The sequence below is a fragment of the Labrus bergylta genome, chromosome 20 (assembly GCF_963930695.1).
Source record: "Labrus bergylta chromosome 20, fLabBer1.1, whole genome shotgun sequence".
NCBI classification, from domain to species: Eukaryota; Metazoa; Chordata; class Actinopteri; order Labriformes; family Labridae; genus Labrus; species Labrus bergylta.
Window position 1 is genome coordinate 13,174,069 of NC_089214.1, and position 19,592 is coordinate 13,193,660.

Below are 19,592 nucleotides of genomic sequence, written 5' to 3' on the forward strand. Positions count from 1 at the left end.
TAATAATGACAGATTCTCAGAAAACTGAATTAGTGAATAGCAATGCAGAAAGAGAGAAAGAGGCTGCCACATAAGACATATCGCTTTGTCTGAGGAGTATTTGAATATATCATTTTGTGTCCACTGTATATGGGTGGGTATACAGGACAATCTCCATAGCTAAATGTGCCACTGATAGATGGGATATTGTGTGTGTGTGTGTGAAATGACCCTTTAAATGAGTTCAGAGTCAGAAAAAGTTGTTAAAAAATGGCAAATACATCATAAATAGATATGAATGTTTGTACTATCAAAGGCCAAAGGTGTCAACAAATCGTAGAATAGACACATGACTGTATGTGTGTGTGTGTGTGTGGGGGGGAGAGAGATGGGAAGAGATTGGTTGTTTATGCATTCAGGGGTAGACTGTGCCAGGTGAGTGTACCATTTACCATCAAACCATTGAGTTCAGCAGGCATCTAATAACAAAGCATTCATGGCCCACTTACGCATGCATAGATATAACTGTCAGTAGGCAACAACAGTCTCCCCTCAGCCATCTCCAGCTATTCCTGCTTCTCTTAAAACACACACACAGGCACCATCCGGATTGGGCCCAAATACTCTAGAATTCTATCATCAGACTCGGGATGAAATTAAAATCGCTCATTTTCTTTCTCCATGCAAGGAGCAGATCAATTTCCGGAGACTGGGACGTGGTATTTTCCTGCCATTGGGCTTTCTCGTTTTCAGCACAGCACCCTGACTGGCTGCCAGCGGGGGGCCCGGGCCTGACTGCACGCCTCGTCGGAGAACAGTTACTTCTGCCGCGGCGAGTTTATTTGCGCCTCGCTATGAGAATTGCCATCATTTACCCTTCCCCAACACCTCCCAAAAAGAAAAGAAATAGACAAGAGGGGAAGCGAGGCAAGCATGAGAGAGGCGAAATTGATTCTTTTTGATACATGCTGCACGGGGAACATTAGGTCCCCCTCGTTTGAGCATGTATTTCAAAAAAATGAGCTGAATAAATTTGGCGTAAAGTAATGTATAGGCTTTTTGGAGGCCTTTTGCTATTGTTCATGAATGAATGTATTGCTCAGTGCAGCATGTGGAGGTTTCTCTAAGATTGATGCTGGTTTTAAGAAGAATCATTTCATTATGAAGCTGTACAGGAATAAAGACTCATTGAAATAAAAACCTGCTCAGTATTTGTTTGCATTACTAAATTAAAAAAAACAAGCCGATGAACTGTTTCTGGGCTCAGCTCTTGAGTCTGGTTCCGCTCCATCTTTCTGCCTGATAACAGAAGGTGTTTCCTTACCTCTGGTGCAAAGTGCTTGCTCATTGGTCTATTCATACCTGGGCTCTTTTTAAACTGTACTACAAAGGTTACAGTCTACTTCATGCTTTGTGTTATATATATATATATATATATATTTTGTGGTTGGTCACTCGCCTATGAATCCCACTGTATAGATTTTCTGTCTGTTTGTTTTGCAGGACGTGAGGATGTGCATGATTTGTTTGCACAAGCGGTTCCACACGAGGTCACGTCAATCTGACTATGCATGATGACAGTACCTTTTTTTTTTTTAGACTTATTGTGTTCATGCAACATCATTTATAAGCTGCTTATTCTTCTTACTTCCTCGAAGTCTACACACATGGCTATATTGTTTATATCACTATAATAACTTAATGATCATTTAGATTTCATAGTTTTTTGTCAATGTCAATATTGGACAATCGCTCATTTCAGGATCAGAGTTTTTCGTGACCCTAGCCGGAAACGTAGCCCCCACCATCCCTCATAAACTGTACACTGAAAGTGTTTTACGTGTTACCTGAATGTTGCACTCAAAGCTTTTAAATGTATTCCTCTTCAGTCTTGTTTGTTTTGGCTGTGACACGCGCCCTTGTTTGCGCACATTTCGGCCATCTGACCCTTTCTTCCCTCTTTGCATGAAACCCTGTCGCTGTTACGTCACGGAGCCTGTCAAGGCCTAATTGAACCCATATTGAGAAAGAGGAGAAATCCAGCCCACTCTCCCACTCGCTTCATATAACGACATGCACGCGCCCTGCAGCCGATTTTGGCTGAACTGGGATGCTTTAAAAGTCAGAAGAGGATAGCTGCAGGTTAATCTGTAACCACTGCAACTCTTTCAACAGCTACCAGGCAAGTTTGAGCAGACTGCACCATGGCTGGACTGAAGGTAAGGCAGAGTTTACTGTTTCCAACACTGTTGTTACAAATGTGAGTAGAGCAAAATGTTACTCAGAAGCTTCAGTTTATCGCAGCTGAGGGAAATGTTTGCATTAATATGAAAAAAAGTGTACCTAAAAGTGGTTGCCTAATAGTATATTTCGTTTTTTCTCGACTTATGTAAAGTTTAACTGAGCATCGACACGTAATTAACTACAACAGAAGCTGTCCGGCTGACTGACTGAAGGGCGGCGTTGTCTCCAACCAATCAGAGCGCTGGATACAGCAGCTGCCCAGATGTGGTCAGAGTCGATATAGCTAAAGCTTCACAGTAAACTTCAGTGGAAAAGAACAAACAAATCAATGTATTTTTGCAACAACGATTAGAATGTGTTTACCTTTCTGACCTCTACTTAGTCTGGCATGGGTATATGCCTATTGTTTAACTTGTTTTTCCTTAAAGCTTGTATTTTCGAGAAAGCATTGTCTTCTTGACAGCTTTGGATTTAATGTGTTTAGAATAATGTGGCTGGGACACGTGGATGTGTCACTTCGCTGGCAAACGTTTTCACTTACAAGTATTTTAACAATGAAAGGTGACAAAATGAGTCATTATATGTGACAGGTTATGCATTGTTTAACTCTTGATAAATGCTGGATATCATTTTTTTTTCCACCCGCTTTGCTACTGTGACAGGAACATTTGAAGAAAATCGTACTTTTATATTATTTGTTCAAGAGGCACAAAGAGAAGCAACACATGTTTTTTTTACGCACGCACTCGGGAACGCGCACACATGGTAACGATCAGCGACTTTGGGTGCGTTTTTTTTGTTTTTTTTTGCAGACCAGCAATGAGTCAGCAAAATATACATAACATCGTGGCAAGAACTATTAAGATGGAAAGATATTGCTGAGGATAAATGGTAGTGTAGAGGGGGGAGTAGAGTAATAATCCTGTTGAAATATTGATCAAAAAGCACTGTGGATGATGTTTGTGTAATTAGTCCTTCTCTGTAACACACAAATAATAGATGACTGTGAGGGGGGAAATTTGGCATAACTGCAGTTTGTTTTATCATGGATCTAATGTGAATCAATGTGACAACAATTAACAAAAAGACAAGGCTTAATGACAAGCCTTCAGATTTAATTATAACCAGCGTGAACACATTTATCCTGCATTACAATGAAGCCTCATGGAGTTTTCATGTGTATTTGTGATTTTTCACTTTCACTTGGCTCAACTGGGGGAGTTCAATGTCTTGCTTTCTCTTGCAGTACTTGAGCGGGTTTGGGAATGAGTTATCCTCGGAGGACCCTCGATGTCCTGGGTCTTTACCTGAGGGACAGGTAATATACATGCACACCAGGACACTCATTGGCCTCATTTTGACTTTATTTATCGGTAAAAAATAAACATGTTTTAGCTTACTTTAATTGTGTTTGTACTTAATGTGACACAATAGGAGTTAGGATTTGTGAAATGTTCATGAAAATCTGATCCCAAGAGGGGTATAACTATCTCTATCCCATATTAACACACAGTCTGAACACTGTACCATGTCTCTCCAGAACAACCCTCAGGTCTGTCCATACGGCCTCTATGCTGAGCAGATCTCTGGCTCTGCCTTCACCTGCCCCCGGCCAGCCAATAAGAGGAGGTATTGATTTTTTTTTTTTTTTTTTTTTAACTTTTAGGACAGCTCCCTTATCACTTCATGACCACACAGAGCTTATGCTTCATTTTGTTCCTTTTTCTTCCACCAGCTGGTTGTATCGCATCTTGCCCTCTGTCAGACATAAGCCTTTCACAGCAGAGCCCTGTGGAAACCTGACAGAGAACTGGAACGAAGTGGAGCCTGATCCTAACCAGGTACAAAAAGGCTCAAAAGTTAGAGTTTATGTTCATCGTGTCTTTTGGACAAAGCAGACTAATTGTGAATCTTATTAAAAGCCCTTTTAGTTTTTTACATTTTCAATTTGTTCTTAGATAGGAAATAGTGGTAATCAGACAGAAGTCACAGTAGCTTTCTAAGTTACCTTCTTGCCAAGAGTTCGGGACTACATAGCTGTTACCCCATGTTTTGCTGTCTTAATGCTATGCTATGCTAAGCTAACTGGCAGCTGGCCATAGTTTTCCATTGCCCAGCAGACATAAGGATGATCTTCAGCTACTGCTCTGCAAGAAAATAATACCATGTTTCCAAAGTGTCACTTTAACTCCCTGAACTGATCTGCTTCATCAAGTTTGTGGGATCAGATCTGATCAGATTTACTATTTTGGCATTATCAGCAAATAATAAATAAAAATGCACTTCAGCTATGATGAAAATTTAAATTCTGATGGCTGCAAAGACATACATGACATGACCTTTTTAACTAAGCGACTCTGCTTTGAACAGTTTAGAAAAGCAGTAAGTGCTTAATTCAGTGAAAATGAATACCCTCCCTAAATTTCTCTATTTATTTCAGTGCCTCCCCATTTTTATTTTCTCGTTCAGTTCCCTCTGATAATGTGAACCGCCCTGCGTGGGTCAAGGTTGAGGCTTCCCTTTGCCGTCCCTTTTCTCTGTCGGCTCTCTTAGGGGCATCACTTCCTCTTCCCATCTCTGTTCCCAAGCAAAACGTGGTTGTATGGCATTCCTTAAAGATTTTAAGACAATTCAAACTTGCCTTTGGTCTGCAGAGCATCTCTCTTTTCTCCCCAATCTCGGGCAACCCCTTATTTCCTCCCTCTATTCACTCCTCTTCTTTTAAAAGTTGGTGTGCCTGGGGTGTACAGAATCTTGAGCATTTATACATAAATAATGTCTTTGTCAGCTTCTCCCAACTGTCAGAAAAATGTTATATCCCGCGCTGCCACTTCTTTCATTTTCTGCAGGTGAGAGATTTTGTGAGCAAGAAATTTCCTAATTTCCCAACTCACCCTGCTAAAACTCACCTTGATCATATTGCAACCTTATGTTTAAAATCTGAAAGGGGGAGGCTTGCCAAGATATATGAATATATAATTTCAATTAATAAACCTTCTCTAGCTATTATAAAACAACACTGGGAGGATGAGCTTGGCTTTAGTATTGGAGATGATGTTTGGGATGCAGCCCTTGTTAATATACAGTCTTCATCCATATGCGCACGCCACAGTTTGATCCAGTTCAAAGTATTACATCGCCTGCATTACTTTAAGTCTGCTTTGGCTAGATTACACCCTGACATAGACCCCTTGTGTGACAGATGCAAAAATAGTGCCCACGACCCTCTATCATATGTTTTGGGGATGTTCTAAACTGGATCCCTTCTGGTCTTCATTCTTCGATTTATTCTCTAAATTATTTCATAAAACAATTTCTCCTTGCCCCCTAACAGCTATTTTTGGCGTGACCCCGGTAAACATTTCTGTAACCACTCTTCAGCACAAGGCTCTAGCATTCTCCTCCTTATTGGTACAGCGGTTGATACTGCTGAACTGGAAAAATGCTGCCCCACCCACCCACACTCACCTCATCAATAATATTATGTCTAATCTTAAATTGGAAAAGATCAGATATTCTGTAAATGGTGCCCTTCTGAATTTTCTTAGGACTTGGGATAGTTTTGTTAATTTTGTGAAGCAATTAAATGGACTACAATTAGACTGATGAGTATTCAGCAGATTAATTATACATGTTTTGACTGACAACCTCCTAATTATTGTGCAACTGGAATCTCCACCCCATCATGCCCCCCCCCCCCCCCTCCTTCTTTTGTAAGTCTGTGTGTCTCTTTATCTCTTGTCCTGTCTATTGTCTGTATGCTTGTTGTCCTTGTTTGTTTTTGTACTCTTGTGCTTTCTTCTGGACTTTTACTATTATTTTATTTTGTATTAGTTTCTTTTGTTTTACAGTTCGCGTGTGGGGTTTTGGTACGTTCTTTCCCACACCACTAATGTTCACAGTCGTTTCTGTATCTACCTACTATGGATGTTTTGGTTCAAATGTGCTGTTGTGCCATCTAATTGCAATGTGAACATGCATCCAAGAAAAATCAATAAAAATAATTTTGAAAGAAAAGCAGTAAGGAACATCAATGTGTCATCAGTAAAGAACCAAACAGTTCTGACGTTTGTATTATCCTATAGTAAGAAGCTAGTTGAAAAAAATGTCTTTAAATGGCCTGCAATTTTTTTATTTTTTTTTGCAGCAATGTGTTTCTTAAATGATGCTGTGCCTATTGAATTAGCTGACTGATGATGCTTTCTACCACAGCTGCGATGGCTGCCTTTCACCATCCCCAAATCTACAGAGAAGAAAGTGGACTTTGTAGCTGTAAGTCTACTTGTTTTTTGTTTTTTTTAAATACCCTATCTTTAAAGATACTTAGATCCCAGAAAACAAATGTATGCATCTCTATGTTTCAGGGTCTGCATACTGTCTGCGGGGCGGGAGATGCCAAATCCCGCAACGGCATCGGCATTCATGTCTACACCTGCAACACCTCCATGGTTGACAGGTGTGTGTGTGTATGTGCGTGTCTATGTGTGTGTGTCTGTGTGTGTGTATTTGTGTGCAAATGCGCCATTATGTGACAAATCGATGCATTTTCACATATCAAACAGCTAGAGAATCTTTGGTTACTTTGACAATCATTTCAAAGCTCTCTTTTTTTCCCCTTGTTTCAGGTGCTTCAACAACTCCGACGGAGACTTTTTGATTGGTGAGGAAAGAGAGAGATGTTGATGTTTTCACTGTCATCTATCAGAAGAACAAAGACATTCTCAGCACTTATTCTCCCTCATATTTCCTTTTTTTTTTTTCCATCGCCTTGGTCTGTTTGTCTTTCTAGTCCCCCAGCAGGGTGAGATCTTGATCACCACAGAGTTTGGGAAGATGATGGTCGAGCCCAACGAGATCTGTGTGATCCAGGTGAGGTCTATGTATTCATCTTAAAATATATCATTGTGTTTGCCAACTCGCCGCACTACCATATTCAGAGTGTCAGAGTTTTGAACATTTTGAAAGTGACCTTAAAACATGAATAATAGCTGAAAGTGGTTTTGGGCGAAGAAAAGCTTGACCACAACAATTTCCCAATTGCAGAGCTTGAGTTTTTCCCAAACACATTAGTCCATGAACCCAAGTCCACTCTGCAACAGATCATCCTACAATTCATATAACAGCATTCAATTTCCTTTCAACACCACTTCTCATTTGTTTTCTCCAGCAAGGGATGCGCTTCAGTGTGGATGTCTTTGGAGAAACTAGAGGCTATATCCTGGAGGTGTATGGAGCCCATTTTGAACTCCCTGATCTGGGACCCATAGGTATGTGTTTAAACATGTTTATGTGTGGAAGCATCTAGTTCTATTCAGCCGTTGACCTCTTCATAATAATCTCTTTATGTCTATGTCCTGCAATTTCCCATTGTCACCAATGTAAGTTTTCCCGTTCTCCTCACATCTGTGTTTTCACCCAAACGGGCAGCACAGCTTTAGAGATTAAAATATGTGTCAGTTTTCCAGTTCACCATAATGCTCCTGAACAAAATATCTTAACATCTATAGGATGGTGTTAGACTTTGTACAAGTATTCATGCTCTCCACAGGAAGAATCCAAAAGTCTATAGTGAACCCCTGACTTTTGTCTAATGCATGATGAGGTTAAACTTTACGTCTTATGAAACATAATAACTCTCTTTATCGATTGAACATGAAGAGCTATAAATATGTACCATGTGTTTTTTTTAATAGTGTGCATTATTCCTGCAAATCTAACTTTGGTTTGAGAGCTAATGAGCAAATGTTACTGGCAGCAAACTGAGCTTCAACTAATATAGATTAGGATTAACTTTATTGTCCCAGTGGGAAATTTGCCTTGGACTTCACAGTGCTCTGATGCAGTAGCGACATATCAAAATACATTCATTCATCAGTAAAACGTGTCAATTAAATAATAATTAAATTCCACAAGTGTGTTACTAAAACCATAAATATGTAATAATTAAGAAACGTAATAAACAGTGCAGGTACAGCCACACATCTACACACACATTCACACCCACACATACATAAATAGTAAGCATACATCATCATGTTAGCATTGTTGGTTTGAGCACGTTAGCATGTCCATTTTAGTTTTTAACTCAGAGCACAACCATACCAAAGTACAACCTCACAGAGCTGCTAGCAGGACTGTATAATGGTTTATGAAGGTGCTACTTTATAATGTATACTGGTATGTGCAGATGTATAACTCTGTATGGATGTTGTGCAGGTGCCAATGGTTTGGCCAACCCCAGAGATTTCCTGTGTCCAGTTGCCTGGTACGAGGATCGCAAAGTGGCCACAGGTTACACCGTCATCAACAAGTACCAAGGAAAGCTCTTCGCCAGCCAACAGGTGTTATTCTTGTGTGGTTACTCTACAATCAAATGTACACACAAGCTCAATGAAAGAGGCCTCGATATTTGCCATATGTGGCCTATTACCCTATGCAGGTTTGTTTTTGCTTCAGTAAAACCCATCGAACCGCAACAGGAAACTGTTCAAGTGAAGCATAAGATCCATTAGCTGTTCCTGCAGATTGAACTGCAGGAACAGAATCCCCGTTAATATGGAAGCATTAGCTGGTATACCATGCAGCAGGTTTCCGCTTCGTCCCCGTTGTGAGTCTTAATCACTCATAATTAGTTAAGGCATATAATGGAGTTAGAGACAGTGTACCTGTGAAGCCCACTTTCTAAAAAAAAAAAAAAATAAATAAAAAACCTTCCAAAGTTAGGCATTCATTTCACCATATTTGGCTCCTGAAATGATCCTGCCCCTCCTGAAATGTCCTGTTGGGTGCATAATTGGATCGACCCATAATGTTTGACAGGAGGTTTTTCGTCGAGACAGGAGGAGGTGGGAGTAGATGTTTGAGGGCAGGGGGTTGAGGGGTTGTAACCGTGGAAACCATGTCAAACCACACTGTTATTATTCATCTGAGGAAGTACACAAGGGAAAGATACTGTCTTATATAGCAAAACAAAAATTGTCAATGACTGTTGCTGCCTCTGTTGAGTATCTGCTGCCGGTTTTGTGTCAGAGGTGGAGCCTCCGGACTGCACCTTACACCCTTTTCCACGCATGTACCCTTACTAAAACAAAGGGTGAGGCAACAGTGGTAAGAAAAAATAAGGTGGAGGAGACTCAGGGGCCTCGTCTTAGGAAAGATGCTGCAGCTCCCGTCTGGTCCTGCTGTTTTGATCTCCCGCAGAGTGCTGAAATTGCTCAAATTAACTTATTATTTGCTTGACTGGGCCAATATGTTTGTGTTTTGTGCCCCAGTGTTCACTCTCCTCCCTTTTTCCCTTCGTTTTAATTGAATGTAGTGGAGTTACCGCGGTTGAATGTCCAAGAGATTTCCTGCACCAGGTTTCCTGAAGGCCTTTTTTGTATGCTAACTAACTGTAAATGATGTATCAGTTTAAGGTTTTTCTTGGTTGTTAAGTGCTTAAAGAACATTTTTGTGTATGCATATGTGTGAGAGGTTTTATGCGATGTGTGTATTGGCTGTGTGTCGAAGTGTTCCTGCGCATGTGTGTAAGGAGCACGCAGGTCACGCAAGAGGCTGCTCGAGTTGTAATGAACTATATTGATTTCAGAGCTGCTGTTGAATGTCTTTTTTCGCAGTGACATTATCAGAACAGAGAAACTATATAAAATTGCTGTGGTTTTAACAATCAAGATAAAGAAATATCTCTGCACCCACTGTTACAGCTGCCCCCCCCCTCCCCTCCCCCACATAACTGTGCCAAGTGAGCATCAAAATGCTCAAGTTTGGGAAAGTTTGATTGTGAAGCCAATTACCCCATAATACCTGGAGCCTCGCTTCACAAAGAACAGGGGGAATGAAAGCGACGAAAGAATGAAAGAAGCACACCCTCTTTCACAATCAACCCGTTTCATTATTACCATTTTTTTTTCATCTCTTTATGTCAAGAAGTACTCTCTGAGAATTTAAGATTACAAAGACATTATTCATTATTCCTTTTTTCGATGTGAAAAGCTCAATTTAAAGTCTTTTGTGTTTGTTGCTGGGGTAGACTTGTCTTATTTGTTTTGTTCTGTGCTCTGCATAGGATTTCTCTCCGTTCAATGTGGTGGCTTGGCATGGGAACTATACACCGTACAAATACAACCTGACCAACTTCATGGTTATCAACTGTGTGGCCTTTGACCATGCGGTGAGAGTCCACAGACACAGACACACAAATTCCCTCACCTCTCTGTGTTTTCAGCCCCTAAGGTCACATTTTTACTTTCCTTTAGGATCCATCTATCTTCACTGTCCTGACTGCCAAATCCACACGACCTGGCGTGGCCATCGCAGACTTTGTCATCTTCCCCCCTAGGTGGGGTGTGGCCGACCACACCTTCCGTCCACCGTACTATCACCGTAAGACCACAATGCCTTGCTTCATGTTTAAAGTTGCTTGTTCACATTTTAGGAGAGGAGAAAGCAGGATGATATTACTTTCAAGAGTTAAAATGTCAAAACAAGACCCAATTTGAATCCTTATTTGAAGAGTGATTTCAATTTTTGTTCTGTCATTAAATGAAACAAGCCAGTCAGAAGATAATGTGCCAATTTATCTTATCCACTGGTTGAGTAAATTACAGTAGGTGACAACAACCAACCTGCTCTGTGACTCTTTTCCTTCACAGCACCTTTTGTCTGTTAAATGCACAGATCAATCACACCATCTCGTGGAGATTAGTTTCACAGCTAGCTTCTTGGAAAAGCCAAGCTTCAACCTGCACCACAGTGTTGTGTTATACCTCCACCTGCTTGTCACTTTAGGTAACTGCATGAGCGAATTCATGGGTCTGATCAAAGGCCACTACGAGGCTAAAGAGGAGGGCTTCCAACCCGGAGGGGCCAGTCTGCACAGCATGATGACGCCTCATGGCCCGGATGCTGAATGCTTTGAGAAGTGCAGCAACGCTGAGCTCAAACCTGAAAGGGTTGCAGAGGGAACCATGGTAACCAAAAATATGACTAAAGTTTCAAGATCAACTATGTTTTTTTTTTTTTTTTTTATTATTTAAAGATTAGGTAAATGTATTCTTTCCTTCCTTCAGGCTTTCATGTTTGAGTCCTCCTTCAGTATGGCAGTGACCAAGTGGGGTCTGCAAACGTGTCAGAGACTTGACAAGAGCTACTACCAGTGCTGGGAACCTCTCCGCAGCCACTTTGACCCAAACTGGAAGCCCAGCAAACAGCAGTGAAGTCCCCCCCCCCAGAAGATCATTGAACCAAAATATGACTGATAAGAACTGTAATTTCACTTCATTGAATAGAACTAATATTAATCTGATATTTGTTGAACTCAAATGTTAGTTATTCCTGTTGAATAGATCGATGTCAATAATTTCTCTTCTGCTCAAGTAACTCAAACTAAATACATCCATCAACTATCTGTCCTGCACTTCTGTGTCACTTGTCCAGTGTACATCATAAAACCTGACCTAGCTTTTTTGCATTTCGCAATCCTATTCTGTCAACGTTTTAATAGTTCATACATTACTCAAGTGTGTATTTTTTCAGCATTCCAACTTTTGCCTCACAAATCAAAACCACATGACTGTTTTTGAATATAGCATTTTATTTGATTTATAATTACACACACTTGCAACACTAGGACATAAAGGGTGACTCATGATGACAAACAGAACTTGCGTTCGAGGGTTCCAGCCTTGATCATGGCCTCCTTTCTATCCTGTAACACAGAAAACAAACAGTTGATGGGTTAAATCGGTTTTTGTGGCAGAGATATCAAACCTTCATCCTCTTACCCTTCCACACAGAAGGACAAACATTAGAGCCGTGCATGGGACAAATGCACCAAATTCTCACTGTAATCTGATCTCTACTAGCCAGGGTTTAGACGGTGATTCTCCATGACAATAGGGAGGAAAATGAAAGCAGGGCAGCATTCATTTCAAATGTGAATCAACTGACATAAGGAGAAAGTATTCCTTATAACTGGTTGTATGTGTGTAAAGTCACTGACACTTTAGTATTGATTAAAATAAAGCAGATAGATTTAATAACAGGGAGCAGTAGGTCTGGAAATAAAGATCAGACATTTGCACTTAATGAAAGATTATTCTAACATGAGTGAATAATTAAGTCTATCATTCTAGCACGTCATTTAGCCTAAAAAACAGGGCAACTAAAACAACAACAAATAATCTCAAATGATCTATTTGTGCTCAGAATTGATGTATTTTCAGGCCTGTTGTAACCTCTGTCATGTCAGTAGACAAATAATTTACTAATGCAAGCAAGGATGCATGGATGATGTAGTAAAATGGAGCTGCAGCTTAAGGAGACAAAAACGAGTTGTGTTATTCATTCAAAACTTTTTGGTATTCGATTTAAAAAAGAGATCAAGTCATACCCTGTCTGTCTTGAAGACGTAGTACAGAACTACGAGAGGTACGACTCCAAACATGGCACCCAGCAGAGAAGTCTTGAACGTGGGCCTGAAGAATGGGTAGGGGTTGGCACGTGCATACACCCAGCGTGTCAGGGCAGGATCGTCCTGTAAATACAGAATGATGCAATGGATTTTAATGACGACCCGTGTATACTGAATGTTTACAATGAAAAAGGACACAAATGTTGTCTTCAAAAGATAAAATCAAACATTAGTCTTCAAGATGATAGAAAACAGTTGGGATCTCTTACTGTGTTGGCAAGCAATATGACTGTATTAAACGCAAGTGAATTTTATTAACGTAACGCAAATCCAATCATATCTACACCAATTCAAGTGAACAAGAGTATAAAACGTTTTTTTTTTATTATTAGACTTTCAGCCTTCATCTTGGGACAGCTTGAGAGAATCAGTTGGGGAGGGGGGGGGATTAACCCATCAACTAGTGTGAGGACCAGGAGATGCACCTGCACCCAGTGTGATGAGGACTACTTGACAAGTGTCCTAATCTGAGGCAAAATAACTAATCGCTTATTGGAACGCAGACATTCATCCTTGTTTTTGTCCTCAGATTTCAACCCTTTTTTTTCACCTGCAAGTTTAATCAAAATCAAAGTATTTCTCCTCGCTATTAAATATCTCTTCTTGTTTACCTCGACCTTTTTTAATCTCCATTCAAGAGTTTGCTTACTCTGTGTTACATGAAGGTGTTAATCAATATGACTAATTATTTCCTTAATTTCACAGGTTTATGTATTACACTTAATGTTGGCTTGGTTCCATCACAAAATACTGAACGTGACAATAATGTATTTTATACATATTTTGCACGACATTTAACATTACTTTAAGTACAGTCGTCATTGTTCGAGCATTTACGCTGTAAACTATCACATTTTACTTATTTAAGGAGGCACTATTCTGCCCTACAAAAAGGGAAAAGGCAATAACTTCAATTTAAAAAAAAGAAGAGTTTTTGTCATTTTTGGAACATTACAGATGTGCTTTATCATGTGGACAGATATCTTGAGTCAATTGTGTTTTTTTTTTTTTTTTTTGAGAAAATAGTAGGTTGTATTTGCCTTAACATCCAAAAGCCCTCGAGAAAACCAAGGCAGAGTCCAGTAACTTCACTCATCAGGGTCTTTGTTTTGCTGCGGATCAAAGTGAAGTTACTGTTTCACTGCAGTGGAGTTAAAGTGTTGTGTCTTCTGTCATCAAGCACTTCTGACACACACACACACAGTAGCTTGACTAAAGTGTAGCAAAGAAATAGTGTTTGGTTGTGTTACTTTAACCATGCAACCAAGTGAAATACAGTCACAAATGGAAGTGAATGCCTTTTGCCTCGGCATGACGCCTTTATTATTGTACAGGCAATGAAAAAGGCAGAGTACCTTAACTTCCAAATAAGGGTCAAAGGTCATATTTGAGCTAAAGATTGTTATGCACATTAAAGACCTGATTAAAAAGACAAAGAATTGCCAAATTTCCAATATAAAAAACAAAAATACTTTAAAGTCATTTTTTCTCAGGTCTTCTGTCTTTGTTAAAGCTTCACATTTTCATTAAAATAACACTGTAAGCGGGAATATTTCATCATGAAATTGTACGTACATTATCAGGGTAAATATTCAACTGGGCATTAAGTCTAACACTGGTTTGATAATCTATGTAAGGACATAAACAACATTGGCTAACCTTCTGGAAATGGCTAGTTTGATGTTTGCCAGAGCTTTATAACTTGATGGTTTCCAGTAATGCCATCCTGTTCTTGGTGTTAACACTAATGCACAAACACGCTCTTGTATTGTTGTCTTGTGAAAAGTCTGAATGAATGAGTGCATTGGTTCATTCGACGAAGCTACTGTTACAACTCTCCTGCAACATTTACAAAGGTGACATTGTTAGCTTGTTAGTTAGCACGCAGGTAGCCACTTACAACGAGCGCCTTCCTGTGCGGGTCATTCAGCTGCGTCTGATATTGCCTCTTCAGGTTCGCTCGTATTGCTGCTCTGTCTTCATCGGCACGTCGCTTTTCGGCGGAAAGGTTGAAATACTCGCTCGGGTCCAGCGTTTTTGGCCGACTGGCCAAGGGCGCCTCTTGGTAGTCCGCCATGATTGTTTGACGGCGGCTGAGAAAACGTGAACTCGTGAAATATCGCGTTGTTGAACTCTTCCGACGACTCAGCGTCACCATAGCAACACAAAGCGTCCTCCACGCCGCACGGCTGAAAAGAAACGATGAGTGCAGTCAACGGAAACCGAGGAAAAGAGGAAAGCGATGACGGCTTTCAGTATGAAGAAGTTTGTCTTGAAGATGAGCGTAGTTTTATAGAGGGAGAAGAAGATTTGGAGGCGACAGTGAAAGCTATAAAAGAGGCCAGTGCGGCTGCTTCTGGAGCCAACACAACCTCCGCCGCGGAGGTCACACCTGAGGCCGTCGATGACTTCTTACGCTGCTTTCTCTTTCAAATGGGTATGATAGAAACACTCGACTGTTATCAGGCAGAGTGGACCGAGCTGGTGCAGAAAGGCCTGCTGGATACAGGGCGGGTTGGCGCGGTGCCGGAGGTGTACACTGAAAACAGGCGTTTGGAGAGAGCGCTTAAAAACGCGCAGCGGGAGCGCGAAGAGTACCGCGAGGCCGGCTCTTCCGCAGCCGAGACACTGCAGGGGGTCCGGAAAGAAAGAGACCTCCACAGGCTGCAGCATAAGCGTGTTGTCCAAGAGAAGAGCAGGCTTATCGGGGAAATGAAAAAACTGAAAGGGCAGTGCAACGACTACGAGCCTGAAGTGAAGCGGATGAATGAAAAATACAAAGCGGTTTTAAAGCAGACCATGCAGGTGAGCTTGGAGAGAGAGAAGTTGAGGTCAGCTCAGCACGACACCCCAAACTGTGGGGATGCAGGTGAAGAAGAACTGAAGACAGCATGGACAACTCATCACCTGATCCGACCTAAACCTCCATCATCTGCAAAATCCAAAGCAGGCAGCCCCAGGAGGGCAAATATTTGTTAGAATAAATACAGCTTACTTCACGCGTAGCCTCTTATTAACACTATAGATTTATTTTACAGCACAGTTTTAAATTATTTCCTGCAATATTAAAATGTTGACGACTATACCGAATTAGCAAACACATTTAATAAATTGGCTGCTTTTGTCACAAAATAAATCAGCCTACACCCAAAATAGTTACCTGATATAAAAAGTAACAATTATTCATTCATATTTCATCGACATATTTAACTGGATATTTCATATGGATCAAATCTGCTGTCTAAAATAACAGCTTAAGTCTGATTATGCTCTTCCACTGTAGAATAACATGTTACAATTTTACAATGTTTAAATTTTCTTAGCAGACGCTTTTATCCAAAGTGACATACATCAGAGAGTAAGTACAACACTAATCCATTCATACACCGCAACCGAAGCAGTGGGAGCAATGCAGGGTTAAGTGGGGATTGAACCCTCGACCCTCCCGACTCTACCAACTGAACCAAAGCCATATAGCATATTTGTATCGTTATGATATTTTGTTCCTTTTTTTTCGAATTTAGTTGGAATTCCTTTAGAACTGTAAAACATTGGTATTGAAGTGATATTAGTGTCTTTTATCTTGTTTTTGCATAAAAAACATATTCATTTTAAACCATTTTCTCCTAAATATGTGATCCTAAAATGATACTAGTTGGTTTTGGTGCACAAAGGGCAATATGGACTGTCAGCTTGATAGTTTCTCTTCATTGTGTAGATTTAAAATAATAATAAAATTAACATAAAACAGTTACATTTTCTGCTGATAGTGACAGTGGTTTTAGTTTTTTCTAAGCTATTTATCAATCCATTATTGCTCTGGTGTTGAAAGTTGAGTCATGTTGTCTTCTTTCAAACACCAGGGGGCAATCTTTAGCAAGTTTTGGAGAAATTCACTGTGACTATGAGCAAACTGCAAGTTAGTCCAGAGAACACCAGGAGAGAGGAATCTGCTGAGCTGCACTCAAACATAAACCAGCGGAATACCAGAATAACTCCTGCACAAAAGAGTACTTGTTTTTCTCCTTTCACAACCACAGCGATGCAACCAGGTGTCAACATAAAGTACTGTACTAAAAACAATACGCAGCAGCCTTACAGAGCTAATGTTGCCATTTTGCTGAATGCAATGCAATTGTTCTGGCAACTTTCTAACATTTCAGGAATGCAATATAATTTCCCTACTTTCTTGTAGATATATTTCAGTTAAAACATATCTGGTTGATGTCCTTTTCATTAAACCTGTGAGAATGTCCTGTACACGGGTTGCTCAGTTATTTTTCAAATGAATGATGCATGCATTGATATCACATGTCACGCATAAAAACAATCTTCTCCATCATACACTTCATAGCTGAGTGGAAGAAGATGTGTTACAGAGATGCTGAGAGAGCTCTTTGATACGGTGAGGCCTATAGGCGTACGTGTGGCCAAATGATTTATGGTCCTCTCCGGAGCCTTTAACACTCCACCCGCTCTGCCGTTTTGAAACATTCATTTATGACTTCAAAATTCAATGTGAGACCTGCACACTCCAGGGCCAGCATGGCTTTCTTCTCTCCCTCTCTACATAATGTTTGGCTAGAGACCCAGCCTCAAATGAAATATTAATATATTTCTGAGCCGGCAGGCTGCAGGCAGATCTCATGGACTTGGAGTTGAACTGTGGCAAGTTTCAGAAACGCCACCGCAGTATTTTTTCTCCCTCTTTTCTCTATTGTCCTTCACTGTCAACTTCAAAAACCCTTTATGTCTTTCCCCCCACACAACATGTCATATTGTGTTCTTTATCATACATTCAGGATGCTGACTGACGTTTATTTTGATGCACTCCCAATGCAATCTTTATATCAGATAATAGAGAGATATGGATGCAATACAGAGGCGGAGGCGGTAACACAGTGAGACGTAGATAAGGAATGAAAAGGATTTCTATCAGCAGTCTGCGATAGCTTGCAAGGCTTAATCACTCCCAGTCATCACAAGTCCTTTTGTGCTGTTTTGGCCTTCCTAAATTGCTCCTACATGTGAGTCTGGCTTGGAAAGCGGAAGGCGGTTTCTTTTCCAACCACAAGCTTCAAGTAATTTTCTCCTTATTCTGGTCCCTGAAGTGGTTTGTAAACTCAGAGACAATGACATAATGTGTTCTGCTGCTCTTTGGTGCTTCTTCATAATACTTCCCGGCCCAGAGATGCCATTACTCTGCTGCCCTTGAGGAATGTAACCGAGGAATTTAATGTTCCTTTTCCACACTTGTTTTCATCTATAGTGCATAATTGTGCCATTTAAAGACTTTGTCATTTTCACAAATGGTTACAAAGTCAATGAAGGGGAGGCCTGAGGCAGCAGGAGGAGTGTGCCCATCCTTTCCTCCCTGCTCAGATCAGAGGAGACATCTTTCACACTCTGTAGAAGAAGTTTTCAGCTCCGTGGCCTTGTCTTGAATACCCCAGGCTGATTTGAATTCCTTCTCTGTTTGCGCGACTCCCTGGGCTGCCCTCTCCGCTGACAGGTCTGTCCACTTCACAGCCCGCGACGACCTTCGAGTCATACCAAAAAGAAAGAGGAATGAGAGGGAGAATATTCACGTTTCAGCACACTTGGCTTAATCAGTCTGAATCCCCATGTCTTGTTTAGAAAAAAACGAATAAAAGCTGGATTACAATTAAATCTGATTTAAGGATAGCCTTAGCCTGGTTACCAGCTATATTTATGATGTGTTGGCTCTTTATACCTCAATATATATCTTTAAGAAATGCAGCCTTCACAATTTATCATCAATTCTCCCTGCCATCCCGTTCTAATTTATAAATATGAAATTGATTCCCCCTGTCTGAGCGTATTCCCTTCTTAATAAATCAGCTTTCTGTGAACTTACGTGGCCAGTGGGTCAAACTCAGCAATATTTTCTGCTTTAATGCACTGAGCGGGGTAGAGATTGGCCTGTGGCAGTGACTCAGCAGACATCCATCATCTTCAAAGGGGAGCTACACGCATGAATTGCACATATACAGAATAGACAAAATCATGTACTTTCTGTCAGATTTGCACATCTCTGTTCTTGGCTTTTATGGCAATTGTCAGATTTCTGGACAATATTCGCTCCAAACCAAAAGGCCATTTTTCCTGTGAATATCAAACAGTGAAGAGTGTGTGGACTGCTGATACATAGGCTGTATCAGAATAACACATGTTAATGTTGGTATGTGGACATCTCTTAAAATCAATTTTGGTCAAGATTGAGGAAATGCTCTAAAATTTCTGACAATGAAGTCAGAATGAAAGGTGATCAAGCTGAAAGTTAAAGTGATTTTTCTCTTTCACCAACAGTTTATGTGGAGTAATTTTTCAATTATTCCTGGTGAACAACAGGTCCAACCTTACCAGTTGATTTTACATACATTTACAGTTTCACATTTCTGTAGCATTACATCAGAAAAATATTTAAGTTTTTAAGACACTTACACTGCAAAGCTCTCTCTGGGCTTGGACTCACTGGTGTAGAAAAGATGAGGCCAATAAAACTGCAATTAAAATCCCAAGGTGGCTTGAAGCCGGGACATGCCAATGTGAGTTCAAGAATAGGCGAATGTTGTCTGAGTGCTGAGCGCTAGATAACTGGTGGTGTGCAGCAGTTAGGTTTGGGAGTTCATGGTCTGGAGGCAGGTAGGTTTCAGATTGAAATCAGGTTGCTCTACAGTTATGTTTCTTGAGCCGGCAACCATCTGGTTCCCAACATAAGTCCCTAAAGAGTGAGCTACCCTGAGCTACTGCCGCTCATTTGCACACGGTTCCAATGAGGGTGCGCGACAGGTAGGTTTTGGATTTTAATAAGGCGTGTAGAAGATAATAACTTAATTCAGGGTTCTCAGCTGCTACATTTTAAATTTGAATCAGG

At 40.6% G+C, this 19,592-nt stretch overlaps 2 protein-coding genes across 2 annotated transcripts; one reads left to right on the top strand and one right to left on the bottom strand.

The window, feature by feature from the left end:
- The first annotated feature begins 2,030 nt into the window (after positions 1-2,030).
- On the top strand, positions 2,031-11,629 carry hgd (homogentisate 1,2-dioxygenase). Its single transcript, XM_020653049.3, has 14 exons — positions 2,031-2,198; positions 3,470-3,541; positions 3,764-3,852; positions 3,959-4,064; positions 6,436-6,495; positions 6,588-6,679; positions 6,849-6,883; positions 7,013-7,092; positions 7,391-7,490; positions 8,440-8,564; positions 10,289-10,393; positions 10,479-10,605; positions 11,011-11,192; positions 11,292-11,629. Exons 1-14 carry the CDS (start codon positions 2,184-2,186, stop codon positions 11,436-11,438), a joined length of 1,335 nt encoding a protein of 444 aa, XP_020508705.1. The 5' UTR covers positions 2,031-2,183; the 3' UTR covers positions 11,439-11,629.
- A 166-nt stretch (positions 11,630-11,795) lies between these two features.
- Positions 11,796-14,808, bottom strand: ndufb4 (NADH:ubiquinone oxidoreductase subunit B4). The gene is made up of 3 exons (XM_020653044.3): positions 14,595-14,808; positions 12,614-12,757; positions 11,796-11,929 (listed from the first exon to the last, which is right to left on the bottom strand). The coding sequence occupies exons 1-3, from the start codon at positions 14,769-14,771 to the stop codon at positions 11,867-11,869; spliced, it is 384 nt and encodes a 127-aa protein (XP_020508700.1). The 5' UTR covers positions 14,772-14,808; the 3' UTR covers positions 11,796-11,866.
- Positions 14,809-19,592: the final 4,784 nt, after the last annotated feature.

What these genes read in the sequence shown, in the direction of transcription:
- hgd (XM_020653049.3), top strand. An exon ending in AGCTCTTCGCCAGCCAACAG is followed by an intron (nt 8,565 to 10,288) that starts GTGTTATTCTTG and finishes TGCTCTGCATAG; the next exon opens with GATTTCTCTCCGTTCAATGT. An exon ending in CCGTCCACCGTACTATCACC is followed by an intron (nt 10,606 to 11,010) that starts GTAAGACCACAA and finishes TTGTCACTTTAG; the next exon opens with GTAACTGCATGAGCGAATTC.
- ndufb4 (XM_020653044.3), bottom strand. Translation starts at nt 14,771, where the DNA reads ATGGCGGACTACCAAGAGGCGCCCTTGGCCAGTCGGCCAAAAACGCTG. An exon ending in CGCACAGGAAGGCGCTCGTT is followed by an intron (nt 12,758 to 14,594) that starts GTAAGTGGCTAC and finishes CTGTATTTACAG; the next exon opens with GACGATCCTGCCCTGACACG. An exon ending in ACGTCTTCAAGACAGACAGG is followed by an intron (nt 11,930 to 12,613) that starts GTATGACTTGAT and finishes TCTGTGTTACAG; the next exon opens with GATAGAAAGGAGGCCATGAT.